The 13,560-nt window shown below is 45.0% G+C and overlaps 1 protein-coding gene across 6 annotated transcripts in view; it reads right to left on the bottom strand.

Moving 5' to 3' along the window:
* AK9 (adenylate kinase 9) overlaps positions 1-13,560 on the bottom strand; it is a 1,219,082-nt gene that overhangs the window by 89,922 nt on the left and 1,115,600 nt on the right. For all 6 annotated transcript variants that reach the window (XM_085611347.1, XM_085611348.1, XM_085611351.1 and 3 more), the window contains one exon: positions 7,754-7,923. In XM_085611347.1, the coding sequence (XP_085467473.1) occupies positions 7,754-7,923 (170 nt within the window). The remainder of the gene's footprint in view (positions 1-7,753; positions 7,924-13,560) is intronic.

Genomic DNA, 13,560 nt, shown 5'->3' with positions numbered 1-13,560 from the left:
TCCACTGGCAGATGTATCCATCAGAAGCCACCAGCAGCCTTGGGGGACTCAAAGCCCCACAACACTTTGCACCTGGAGGTGCCGGCGCAGCCTTTCTCGTGCCCGGAGGCGTTTAAAGATCCTTCGCGGCTCCCGCAGCGTGGGAGACCAAGGGCGGGCCCGTCTGCACCCGTCAGCGCCTGGAAGAGGCGGGGCGGGCCACCGCCCTTGGCTGTTGCCTCAATCCTAAACCGCCTAGCCTCAACAACATTTCTCTTACAACAGCCGGTGCAGGGTGCTTAGACTACTGTGTGCTGCAGAGAGGTATTTAAATTTGAGCATTGGCACTCTTTTGACTGTTGTTTGACTCTCACTGTGGTTCCGTATTTTCTAGAGTCAATAAAATCCAAGTATTGGAACATTAAACTCCGTGTGTGGGTTCTGAGGGTGGTTGTGTGTTCCCTTGACAATATTTGCCTTTAGGTGTTCACGGCTGAATTGAGCTACTGAGGGTCACTGAGGGCGCATTTGGAAGATGGGAAAAAGAAAGGGTTTGGATAGGGCCCAGGGTATGGATGTCCTCTGGTGTCGTTTGTCACGAGACAATGGACAGGATTGATTCCATCCTGACTGAATGTCATGAAATTGTGCACTCTGGGGCCCCCTGGCTTTTTTCCCTGCTTGACTGTTCCACCAACCCTGATAATAACCATGTAGCCCTGATAACTTCCACCCCTGAACCGCCACCAGCAAAGTCAATCCCTCAGATGTTTAAAAAACACACTAATGGTCGGAGCAAGCCGATGGTTAATAAGCTCCCTGACCTGGAACCAGGTCAAGCTGTACCCCCACCATGTATTTAGTCTGGGGTTTTGCCTGTTATTTCTCTTGTTACGCATGTTGAGTGTCACAACAGATTTGATTTCCTTGCTAATGAGGAAGATGGGATGTCAGGGTCTGGGACACCTAACCTTGTGGAAGTTTGCAATACTTCTGTAAGTGAGATACAGGCTCTGAAAGTACTAATTGAGACATTGAGGGATGAGGTTGTTGCTTTAAGAGGGGTGGTTGCCAGTCTAACAGAGAGGGTAAACTGTGGAAAGGCGGCCTCATCTGTGATTTCATCCGAGTCCCCGCTAGCCTTCCCGCTTTTGGCCATAAAGGGAGCTGGAGATACGCGCCTGGGCCCTTTTGATTTAGGCAACGCTAGACCTTCACACAACGCTGTCAAAACTGGGCCAGCATATCCACCCTCCCTACGCAGTAGAGATCACTGTCCAAGCAACACACCTAATCTAGCGTCAGAAAATTCACTAGTTGGTGGCCAAGGTAGAGGTGGGAGTAGAACCATAGTTAGAGGCGAGGTCACATTAGATGATGGGTGTACTCCTAAGTGAGATCATAGGCTGGTATTGGAGAAAGGGGCAGTGAGGGATGGAGTCTATTCCAGATCTACAGAACAGGATGGCTATACAGTGGTCTACCTGAATGAGGTCCCCAAACTCTCCACGGTTGTATACGAAGATCAGGAGTCTTAAAAATAAGGTCATCCACTGGTTTAGGATCACCCGACAATGTTACCCTATTATCAGGGATGATATCAAGGTTGTAGATAGACTGCCCCTCCCAGGTTCTACATGGGATATGATCAAAGTCTTTGACAAGGACATGGTTACAGGGCTACTGTCGATTGATTCCCGTACGATTCCCTTAGTGAAATCCCTTATTTCTATCAGATATAGACCCCCAGCAAGACAAGACCTGGTGTCCTCCAGACCCTCCTTTTAAGGTCTCTCCACACGAAATTTGGGTGAGTGTAGAGGGCAAAGATGACTCCAGACCGAGGACCGGATGCCCCCAGACACTAGCTTAGGGCCCCTAGGGCCACTACCAACCTTGCCCCAACTAGAAGCTGGATCGCCTCGAGGGTTTGCACCTACCGCCGATGCTTATTTTTGAACCAACCGCATCGACACAAGTAGTGGCAGGGTTTCCGTCACAGCAAAACCAAAGGGGATGATGGACGGAGTGTTGAAAATTGCAAGCACTCATCCCCCAGTCAACTGACCTGGGTTTAATCCATCATCATTCTTTAGCTCACTCCGCCACCCCAGTTCAGACATGGCCATATGCAAATCAGTCTGACCCTGTGCCTCATGGGAACAGTCCAGCCCGAACTGCCAAGACATGTCTTCCCTGGACTGGAAACAAGCATCCTGGGACCGCCTTCTGGCTAATCAGCCGTCATCAGCCAGGCTAGCTTGAATCCAGTGGCAATGTGAGCAAGGGACCCACGTCTGGGCATACCCTGCCAACTTAGGGCAAACAAAGCAAAACCAAAGGGGATGATGGACGGAGTGTTGAACATTGCAAGCACTCACCTCCAGTCAACTGACCTGGGTTTAATCCATCAGCCTTCTTTTGCTCAGTCCGCCACCCCAGTTCAGACATGGCCATATGCGAATCAGTCTGACCCTGTGCCTCATGGGGACAGTCCAGCCCGAACTGCCAAGACATATCTTCCCTGGACCGGAAACAAGCATCCTGGGACCGGTTTCTGGCTAATCAGCCGACATCAGCCAGGCTAGCTTGAATCCAGTGGCAAAGTGAGCAAGGGACCCACATCTGGGCATACCCTGCCAACTTAGGGTGAACAAAGCAAAACCAAAGGGGATGATGGATGGAGTGTTGAACATTGCAAGCACTCACCCCCAGTCAACTGACCTGGGTTCAATCCATCATCATTCTTTAGCGCACTCCGCCACCCCAGTTCAGACATGGCCATATGCAAATCAGTCTGACCCTGAGCCTTATGGGAACAGTCCAGTCCGAACTGCCAAGACATGTCTTCCCTGGACCGGAAACAAGCATCCTGGGACCGGTTTCTGGCTAATCAGCCGTCATCAGCCAGGCTAGCTTGAATCCAGTGGCAAAGTGAGCAAGGGACCCACGTCTGGGCATACCCTGCCAACTTAGGGTGAACAAAGCAAAACCAAAGGGGATGATGGACAGAATGTTGAACATTGCAAGCACTCACCCCCAGTCAACTGACCTGGGTTTAATCCATCATCAGTCTTTATCTCTTAATCCATCCTCATTTCTTTATCTCACTCCGCTAACCCAGTTCAGACATGGCCATATGCAAATCAGTCTTACCCTGTGCCTCATGGGAACAGTCCAGCCTGAACTGCCAAGACATGTCTTCCCTGGGCCGGAAACAAGCATCCTGGGACCGGTTTCTGTCTAATCAGCCGTTATCAGCCAGGCTAGCTTGAATCCAGTGGCAAAGTGAGCAAGGGACCTACGTCTGGGCATACCCTGCCAACTTAGGGCGAACAAAGAAAAACCAAAGGGGATGATGGACAGAATGTTGAACATTGCAAGCACTCACCCCCAGTCAACTGACCTGGGTTTAATCCATCATCATTCTTCAGCTCACTCCGCCACCCCAGTTCAGACATGACCATATGCAAATCAGTCTGACCCTGTGCCTCATGGGAACAGTCCAGCCCGAACTAGCATTTTGGAAGGGGATGAACCTGTTAACCACTCTTTAAGGTGCTTAGTCTGGAATGTTGCAGGGATTTCTAAGTTATTAACCGACCCAGACTGGTGTTCATTTGTGTATATTTATGACATGATTTTATTTCAGGAAACCTGGAGCTTGTCTACTCCATATAGAAATGTTTTTTCTACCTATAGTATTAATACCACTAGGGAAGAGATGGGTAGGCCCTCAGGAGGGTTAGCAGTCTGGCTTAAGATTGCGCTGGGGTCTAAAGTTAAGCTGTTCCACGTTGAATCACAAGATATATTAGCTCTTGAACTGATTCTCTACAGTGGCCTGAAGATTAGAGTTTTCAATGTATACAATAGAGTGGTGGGGGACTTTGAGGAAAGCGAGACAATTCGCATCTTAGACCATGTCTTGTTGCAATCCTCAGACAACGTCCCTGCACTAGTGGCAGGTGGTTTTAACTGTACCTTTAACCCCTTGCGCTTATTCCTGCAGATCTGGCTGAGGAGTGGGCTCGTGATTGGCATATTCCACAGTTAGACCTCCCCACAGTCAGGTGGACAAAGCGAGGAGGCCAGGTGATGCCTCTTACCCTACAGCATGATTTGAGAGCCAAAAATGGGAGGACCAATTCTGATTTGAGAGGAGGATCTACTTTTAACAGACCCGGCTATGCTAGTAGAATAGACTATTGTTTGGTCGCTCTTAGACTCTGGCCCCTAGTCGACGATATGTCAGTGGTGAAAAGATTGGATAGTGACCACAATGCCCTTATCCTTATTCTTAACAAGCAAGGCATACAAGCCCCTGATACCAGAGGAAGCCCTGATCTGGGAGTCCTTTCAATTTCGAACAACCAGAGATCCATCAGATGGAACTGGGTGGAGGCGCATCCCGGGGCTCTCAATACCGTTAAAGGTAAAGTCTGCCTGGAACTAGTGAAGCTAGCTAAATATCCCCCTAATGAGGTTGTGATGATCCTTGGGTCCCGCCATGAGCTACTTTATAATGAGATTAGGGATATGTTATGCCAACCACATAAACCCCAAAATAAGGGGAGAAATGGCACATACCCAAGGTGTGATCCCCAGGTTGCCTGGTATAACCAGGACTGTAGACAGGTGAAGGGGGCGCTTGTACGTGCAGGAAAATTGAAAGCTCGTAAGGAGGTAGCGGCATGTAGAGCCACGTATAGGAAGGCAATGGAGTCTGCTAAGAAGGAGTGGGAGGGTTCCTTCTGGTCCTCCTTACGGAGGGCATTGACAGCCAAAGACTCCAAGACCTTTTGGAGCAAAGCAGCAGATTGGGTCATGGGTAATAAGTTAGCTCTGTAATTCACAGTCCAGCCTGAGGAGTGGGTAGTGCATTACGGTTCCCTCTATGAATCACGCTCCACAGCAATATAGGTATCTAATGACGGGTGGGGAGAGGTTCCCGGTGGAGTTGGTGATGCACTGTATTTTCTTCTGAGGAAACGCAAGCCGCAATTCGTTCGTGTGTTCCTGCACGTGCCCCTGGCCCTGACAGAATTCCCAATGATTTATATAGAGAGGACATAACTCTCTGGGGGTCCTACATTAATTTGCTCACTAACTCCATTACGTCTGGTGCTGCTATTCCCCCATCGTGGAAAATAGAACAAATAGTCCTCTATCTACAAGAAAGGAGATCGAGCAAAGCTGGCTAGCTACAGGCCCATTAGCCTTTTTGATTCCTTTCAGAAAATCTTCTGTAAACAGATTTTAGGCAGGATTCAGGAGTGGATCTTAGAGTCCCAACTTTTGGGTGACTTTCAAGCGGGTTTTGGTGCTAACATTAGCACTCTGGACCAAGCTTTTCGCCTCCAATGTATTTACTGGAAGGAAGTTGTTGTAAAAGGAGGGAAGCTTTACGTTGCCTTCATTGATTTACGGTCTGCGTTTGATCTAGTCCCCCAAGACAGCCTTTGGAGGGTTCTAAAAGCGATGGGTGTGCCTGGAAATCTTTTAGATGTTTTAATCAGGTTACATTCATCAAACTCAGCACAGGTTAGATGGGGGGTGAACAACCAAGTTACAGAAACCTTCCCAGTCCAATGTGGTGTTAGACAGGGATGTGTGTTAGCTCCCACACTTTTTACTCTTTTCATAAATGGGGTGGTTGATTTTTTAGACAGAGACGGGTGTGACGCTCCTAAAATCGGCGTAAGAAGAGCACCCGATCTCCTTTTCGCCGATGATACCCTTTTAATCTCTAAATCCCCACTGGGTCTACATCAATTGTTGAACGATTTTATGAGGTTCTGTGATGAGCAGGATCTGGATCTAAATGAGGCTAAACTAAATACATGATTTTTTCTAGGGGAGCGATTAAATCTTCAAAAAGACCCGTGTTTGTTGGTAGTTGCAAACTCGAGCAAGTCGATGTTTTCGATTATCTAGGTATTTGCCTGATCTCCTCAATTCATTGGGCAGCCCACATTGAGAAAGTGAAACTGTTATTAATTCAACAGACTTCCCATATTAGTAGAATTCACAAAAAAACACTGTCCAGGCAAGTTGCACCAGCTTTGGAAATCTATAATACAAAGGTACTGGGGGGGGAGCACTATATGGAGCAGAACTGTGGGGCACAGGCAATACAAACTGTCTGCCTTGCATTGAAAATCGCTTTCTCAGATCTTTGGTAGACCTTCCCTCCAGTACTCCCCTGACCCCCTTTTTACCTGGACTTTGCACACAAACAGTTGGCCCACAAACTGAACTACAAAACGCTTATGTTTTGGTATAGGCTGTGGACTGTGGCAGAGCTCACATCCTATCGAGAGGCATTGTCTGACCTTCTGTAACTCCCTCAGGTGTCCCTGATCCATTGGTTTAGGTCCCTGAGGGATTTATTGGGAAGGCTTGGTATGGATGCGTTTTGGTCACAACTGGAAAGCATGGCCCTCATTTCAAGGGCTAAGTTCAAAGCGATTTTCTGGGCATAATCACTTGAACAGGACCGGGTAAAAACGGTAGCCTGACTCTTGATTTCCTTAATTTTAAATCTGCTTTTCACTTTGAGGACACCATTGGAGAAATTGTTCCTTCTTTGGCACGAAAACTTTTTCTTCAGTTTCGCTACAAGACTTTACCTACGAAACTGTTTTGCACTAAGTGGCGTTGTAATGTACAAAGTGATGATCTTTGTCTTGGGTGTAAAGTTTGTCCTGAATCTATTGAACATTTACTGTTTTTTTATCCACATTATACATCTCTGAAGAAAAAAATCATAATTCCCCTTTGCAGAATGGTTGACCCTGGCCATTACCTCGAGGTATTGAGAATGTTGTGCACTGATACACGTAGAGCTATAGTTTTCGGACTCGCAAGATTTTGGTATGCACTGTGGATTAGGCGTTCTAAAAGTACTATATGAAGCACTGTACTTTTTACCAATTTTATATCATCTCTGTTTTTAATCCTTTTTAATGGTTTTTACGTTTTAAAAACTATAATATGAAATTGTTTTTATATTTCTTGAAATTGTATTCTTCTTGTGCTGTGTACTTTTTAAGATCCGTGTGATCGAAATAAAGTTAGATGATGATGATGATGAGCTAGAGAGAGATTTTAATTATGTCTGCCTGCCCTTGTGTTTCTTAACGTATTTAATCAGGCAGCAGTTATTAGTGCTAAATGGGTGGGTGACACTATTCTAAATGGGGGGGCTTGGATAGGTTAGTGTAATAAGGAAGTATAACTAAGAACACAGTGTACACCCATCATATGGCATAGCCTTTACCGGTTTTACCATCAAAAAAGTTGTGTGAATAGTGTAGATGCCACCAAAAATAGGTATTGGCCAGATAAAAACAATTAAGCTAGCTGATCTACAACCCTTTTTGCAAGTGTTTGCTCCATGAAAAAAGTATAATTTACATAATGATGGTCTCGCAAGGAATGTCCATGCAAGAGTCCCTCACATCCTGGGAGAAAACTCTGTGCTGTTGTTATTAATGACAAATTACCACAAGTTTAGGGGAGAAATTTCCAGTATCCACACATGTTGAGGGAAACTGCACACTGGAATGCCTCGAGGTGGCTCTGGCCATAATGGTGGATTGGACCCCATTACAGTCAACAAGTATTACAGTAGACCTTTCTCCACCAGTGTAGTGGGACGACTGGCACACTGAATATCCACCACTCAATCTTTAATTTTTTTTCAGAAAATGGGAAAACAGCTTAAGAGTGCTCTGATATGACTATGAAACCAGACAAAAGTATTGTTTACCTTTGTTTTCCATCAAGGTACGTTACTGGACAGTATCCTTTCAGCTCTGCAATTTTAGGGAATCTGGCTTTTACTTCTGCCACTGTAAGTTTTTTAGGTAGCATATCTGGCGATGGAAAAGTATAAGGAGCTAACGGTGGTACGAATAGATCGGGTGTCTCCAAAAATGCCTAAAGAAAAACAAAAAATAGAGAATATGAAGTTCAAAGAATTATATAAAATATTTTTGCTAAAATATAAAAGATTACATGTTTAATTCGATAAAACAGATAACTGGGTAGTTATGCAGACTTTAAAGTCATTAACATTAAGTATGCCTTCACAATAAATTTATTATAAATTAGGTTAACAATACCCTCCAACTTTATGTAAAAAATAAAATGTGTAGAAAAAGTAAATGGGACAGAGTCCCTGTTCCACTTATATTGTGACAACCTTATGTCTCATGCAGAATCAGTCAAACAAGCTATTGAAACTTCAGGTATTTGTTTGTCTTTGTTAATTCTGATATAGATTCAAAGAGATACAAGCATTTGAAAGACAAAAAGGTCTGACTTGTAATTTCAGTTATAAGCCAGGCCTATTGGTTTTGCAACGCTTGGGTTTTTTTTGCACAATTTGTGCCTATTGCTCTTATTTCACATGAGACGCTCAGCTGCGCCAGACCATTTCTGTTATTAATGGTTGATTAAAAAAGAAATCTTGTACCCAGCAAGAGTAGTTATTAACAAATATCATTATTAGCATATGCTTCAGAAATATACAACAAATCTAACAGTTTGTTGTTGGCAAGAATTGTGTATTACACCAACCACAAATGCACATCTGGACAGGCAATTTTCAGCCTTACACCAACCACAAAGGCAAATCCGGACAGCCAATTTTAACATTATAAAACTCATAGCAGGACAGCTAGTGTTAAGTGCGCTAATAAACAATTGTTGACTTGCTCTTTGCTGCTGCTGGCGCCAGTGTATGTGTGTGTGTACATGTTGTTTGCCTACTGTTTGAATAGTTAATAGACAAGTTTACTTACCTTCGGTAACACCTTATCTGGTAGAGACTTGATCTAGCTGCAGATTCCTTAACTTAGAATATCCCAAGTGTGAGGCTGGATCCAGAAGCCTTTATACTCGAGCAATACTCTTGCATGCCGGTAGATTGCATAAGTCAGCTCCGAATGGCATTATCGGCGTCGTCCACACCGGAAGTGACGTCCATGTCACTTATATAGGCGCCACCTTGGAGTGCTGACCTCAGATTCTTTCACTTCTTCACACACCAGAAGCACGCTGCCATGAGGTGCACTGACATATGTGTGTTTCCGAAAAGTAGGGCCCAGAAAGAGACTAGCCCTGACCCTAAAAACTTGTCTGCAATGCAGGGCGGATGGGTGGGTTGGTAAGGAATCCCTGGCTAGATCATGCCACTACCAGATAAGGCGTTACCACAGTTAAGTAACTTGTTTTTCTGATTGAGACATCTAGCCACAGATTCCTTACCTTAGAATAGATAGCAAAGCAATTCCATCCCCGGAGGAGGGACTGCGGACAAGTTTAGACCAGGAAGACCTTGGGGACACAACTGTCCAGGGAGTAGTGCTTAGTGAATGTGTGCAGTGATGCCCATGCTGCTGTCTGACAAATGTTAAGGACTGGAACACCATGTTGCAACGCTGTGGTTGCAGCCTTAGTTCTGGTGGAATGAGCTCTTAAACCTACAGGACGCTGTTTCTTAGCCAGAGAGTAGCAAATTTTGATGCAGAGGAAAACCAATTGCAAGATAGTTCTCTTCTGCACTGTATGACCTTTCTTTGATCCAACGTACCCCACGAAGCTTTGGTCTTCCACCCGGAACTCTTTGGAAGAACGACAATGTCTTTTGGGTTCAGACAGTGAAGTCGCTCCTCCTCTTTAGTGGGGTGCGGATGAGCATAGAAGGTGGGCAAGGTGACTGATTGCCCAAATGGAATGGTGTTACCTTTTTCAGTAAGAAAGAGGCCTATTACGAAGCACCAACTTATCAGGAAAGATGGTCAGGTAGGAAGGCTTGGATGACAGAGCCTACAATTCGCTCACCCACTTGACAGAAGTTATTGACACCAATAAGGCTGTTTTGATGGAAAGCAGCTGGAGGGGGCAGTTGTGCAGAAGTTCGAACGGAGCGCACATCAGGAAGGTGAGACTCAAATTAAGGTCGCACTAAGGCATGATGAATGAGGCAGGTAGGAACATATGTACAAGCCCCTTAAGAAATCTGTTTACAATAGGAGATTTAAATAAAGAGGGTTGGTTTGGCTGTCTCAAGAAGGCAGACAAGGTCAAAAGGTACCCCTTAAAAGTGCCCAGATCAGAGCCCTGCTGGGCAAGGGTCAAAATAAAGAGAAGGACTTGAGAGAGGGAAGCAGAAAAAGGATCAATAAAACTCTCTGTACAATATATTACAAATTTCTGCCACCGGCAGGCATACACGCTCTTGGCAGAGGGACGCCTGTCTGCCAAAATCACATCACAGACTTCAGGAGGAAGTTTGAATGCTGTCAACTGCCACTGCTCAATCTCCATGCAAAAAGGCATAGAGTTAACAGGTTCAGGTGAAGGACCCTGCCCTGCTGCTGGGACAGATGACTCTCCTGAAGGGGCAGCCAGATTGGTGCATCGATGATCAGTTGAAAAAGCTCAGGATACCAGACTCTCCATACCCAGTAGGGAGCCACAAGAATGACTTGGCTCCAGTCACTCATGATCTTCTTGAGCACTCTGGGCAGAAGTGGTATTGGTGGAAAGGTGTACAGGAGGCCTGAGCTCCACTTGAGACGAAAAGCGTTGCAGAGCGAGTGCCGGTTTGGAAACTCTAGCGCGTAAAAGTGCTGACTGCGTGTTCTCTGTGCAGGCAAACAGATCTAACCAAGGCTCTCCCCACTTCTGAAAGAGACCTTGTGCTATCTCCAGATGAAGACGCCATTTTTGATCCACTAGGCATCGATGGCCGAGTTTGTTCGCCCTAGCGTTCAGGGAACCTGCCAGGTGTTGAACACCAGGTGTGGAAATCTGAAATAATTTCTGTTAGCATAAGCTGAAGCCATTTTGTTTGTCGCATCCATTTTGTTAGCTATGTAATTCTTCTGTCTTCACTGTTGCTTGCCTTTCTATTCTGCTTGAGTCATCAGCTCTAGTTAACTCCTTCTGTGCTGAGCCAAAGCAATGTACGTGCTGAGAAAAGTCCTGGCTAAAGATATAACTGTCAACTGTTTTCTGCTGATGTAAACAGTTCTGTTCCCCCTCCCACTTTGCTGACTAAGTGATCTCCCATCTCCCCATGTTTGTCAGTAGTTATTCCTGTGTATGCTTTTACCTTCTATTTGTAACTACATGCTTACTCTGCAACAAACTGTATATATCACCATGGTCTGTGACCTCAATGTACTACCTCAGGCAGCACTTGAGAGTGCTGTGTGGGCGTATCCCACTCATGAGTGATTAATAAACTTGTTATTTGAATTCCAGGTTAGGTGCCAATCTCTATTTTGTTGGTCTACGAACCCGTGGACAGAGAAGGGTGACCCCTGTACCGGTGTGCTCATTAAAAAGCACATTTCCACAGTTTGGCGCCCGATTGTGGGTCCTCATCAGACCCCAGTGCAAAAAGAAGAAGTTTTGGGGACAGACAATGACCCTAGTGAACCTGTGGTTACTGTGAAACCATTGCGTGAAGCTGCGCCTTTGTATGTTCCTCCAAAGGGTGGGGGAACAAGTGCTGATAAAGATTCAGATGATGCAAAGGGATATTTTGTTTATAATTGGGTCTATACTCCTTGGAGTAGAGCAGATGTTATGGCTCTTAAGGCTGCTTTGCCCGACCCGCGGAAAAATCAGTCCGCTTTCTATGAGGAAGTGGAAGGAGCCATTAGCTCCTGCACTATGACCTTGCCAGATATCGATATGTTTTTTGGACTTATTTTGCCCCCTGATATGTGGAGAACAATTCGGAAAATAGATGCTAATGTAGCATATGGTGATACTTGGGTGCATTTAGAAAAAATAGATGCGGCTAGAGAGCCTGCACAGAAACCACAACAGGAGATATTAGATCTCCCCAAAGCTATTGTGACTGAGCTGAAAACTCTCATACCCCCTAAGAAAATAGATTGGACAACGTTAGCGTCTTGTAAACAGAAAGCGGATGACGCAGTTTCTGATTTCTTTACACGATTTGAAGAGACATTCCATGATTTTAGTGGGCAGTCCTTGACAGATGACATGGGGAAGCATCTGTTGGTCGACAAATTTGTCGCCAACATGTTGCCAGAAATAGCTAGTCGCCTAAAGGCCAGCGAGAGTTCATGGACTACCTCTTCCCCAGTCTCCCTTATGACTATGGCCCAGTATTATGAGCATTAGGAATTGGAAGCAAAAGGCAGAGGATAAAAAGGTTAAGGTTTTTAAAACAAAAGTAATGTTGGCTCAAGTATATGGTCCAACATTAAGAGGTGGTGGAAGAGGCGGACGAGTAGTATATACACCTGGAGTACCCCCTTTCTCTCGATCAACTTTGTTTTCTGATCAGTGTGCTTATTGTAAAGAGGTTGGACATTGGCGTTCTGAGTGCTCCCTTTTGCGAAGTCAGCAGTATCAACGGGGTAGAGGCAGTATGAGACGATGCACAGGGAATTCAGGACAAAGGGGAGGAATAGGAACTCGTCCCAGATTTGAGGCAGTTGAACACGGACCAAATTATCTAATACCTTTGATAGACTAAATAAATAACAAATGTCTGATTATTCGTCCACTGGTCTTGTGGATTCTGATTATGCATAGGAATGCCTAGGATGGGGTAAGGAATCGGTTGAGGTCAGAAAGGTCCTTATGTTGATGCAAATTATTTGGTCACTACTGATCGGTTTCTGGTTGATACAGGAGCTACTCGTAGTGCTCTGTCTAAAAAATTGGTTCCTAGGGCTCCCCTGTCTGGCGCAATGATAACATCGATAGGATTTGATGGGACACCTACATCTATTTTAACAAAAAGAGAGATGACCCAAAATAGTTCCAGGGAACCGGGTTCTTAGACAAATAAGCAAGGAGGTAGATCCCTGGAGAACACACTCATACCTATGTCTTCACAATGCTTTATTCCTTTTCTTAGATTTTTTTGATTTATAAATCCAAACTTTGTCCCCTTCTTCTTTGTCTTATGTCGTGCTGACATCTGTCCGGGTTTTGCTCGGCAGTCTTGTTTCTTGAGCGGTGTTTTTCTTCCTCGCCTCTGTTTCGGTATACCGAAACAGAGGCGAGGAAGAAAAACACCGCTCAAGAAACAAGACTGCCGAGCAAAACCCGGACAGATACATCTGAAGTCTGTAAGGGCAGGAGAGCAGTGCGGGTTACATTACCCTCGCCCATTATTTTTTAAAGAAGATAAATCTTTTTAAGCATTTTTACATACGTGATCTATAAAAACATACGGCTGATGCGAAGACACCACTAACACTAACAAACGGGGACAGTGTCAGCACGACAGAAGACAAAGAAGAAAGGGACAAAGTTTGGATTTATAAATCAAAAAAATCTAAGAAAAGGAATAAAGCATTGTGAAGACATAGGATAGGACAATTTTTAATTCCAAAACTGATACATGACGGATGTCTTTCACGATACGACTTGTACCATAAGAAGATTTGTGACCCGGTACCGTAATCTGTCCTGAGGAAGGTGGTGAAGCTTGTAGAGTTTATAGACCACCAAAACGCGTCGACGCCCCTGCATTTTTTGAATCCCTAATAGCAAAAGACTTTTAGATGACAAGGA

This window comes from Triturus cristatus, chromosome 6 (genome assembly GCF_964204655.1).
Source record: "Triturus cristatus chromosome 6, aTriCri1.1, whole genome shotgun sequence".
Lineage (NCBI taxonomy): Eukaryota > Metazoa > Chordata > Amphibia > Caudata > Salamandridae > Triturus > Triturus cristatus.
Note: the sequence above shows the minus strand (reverse complement) of the source record. Positions and strands in the feature narration are given on the sequence as shown.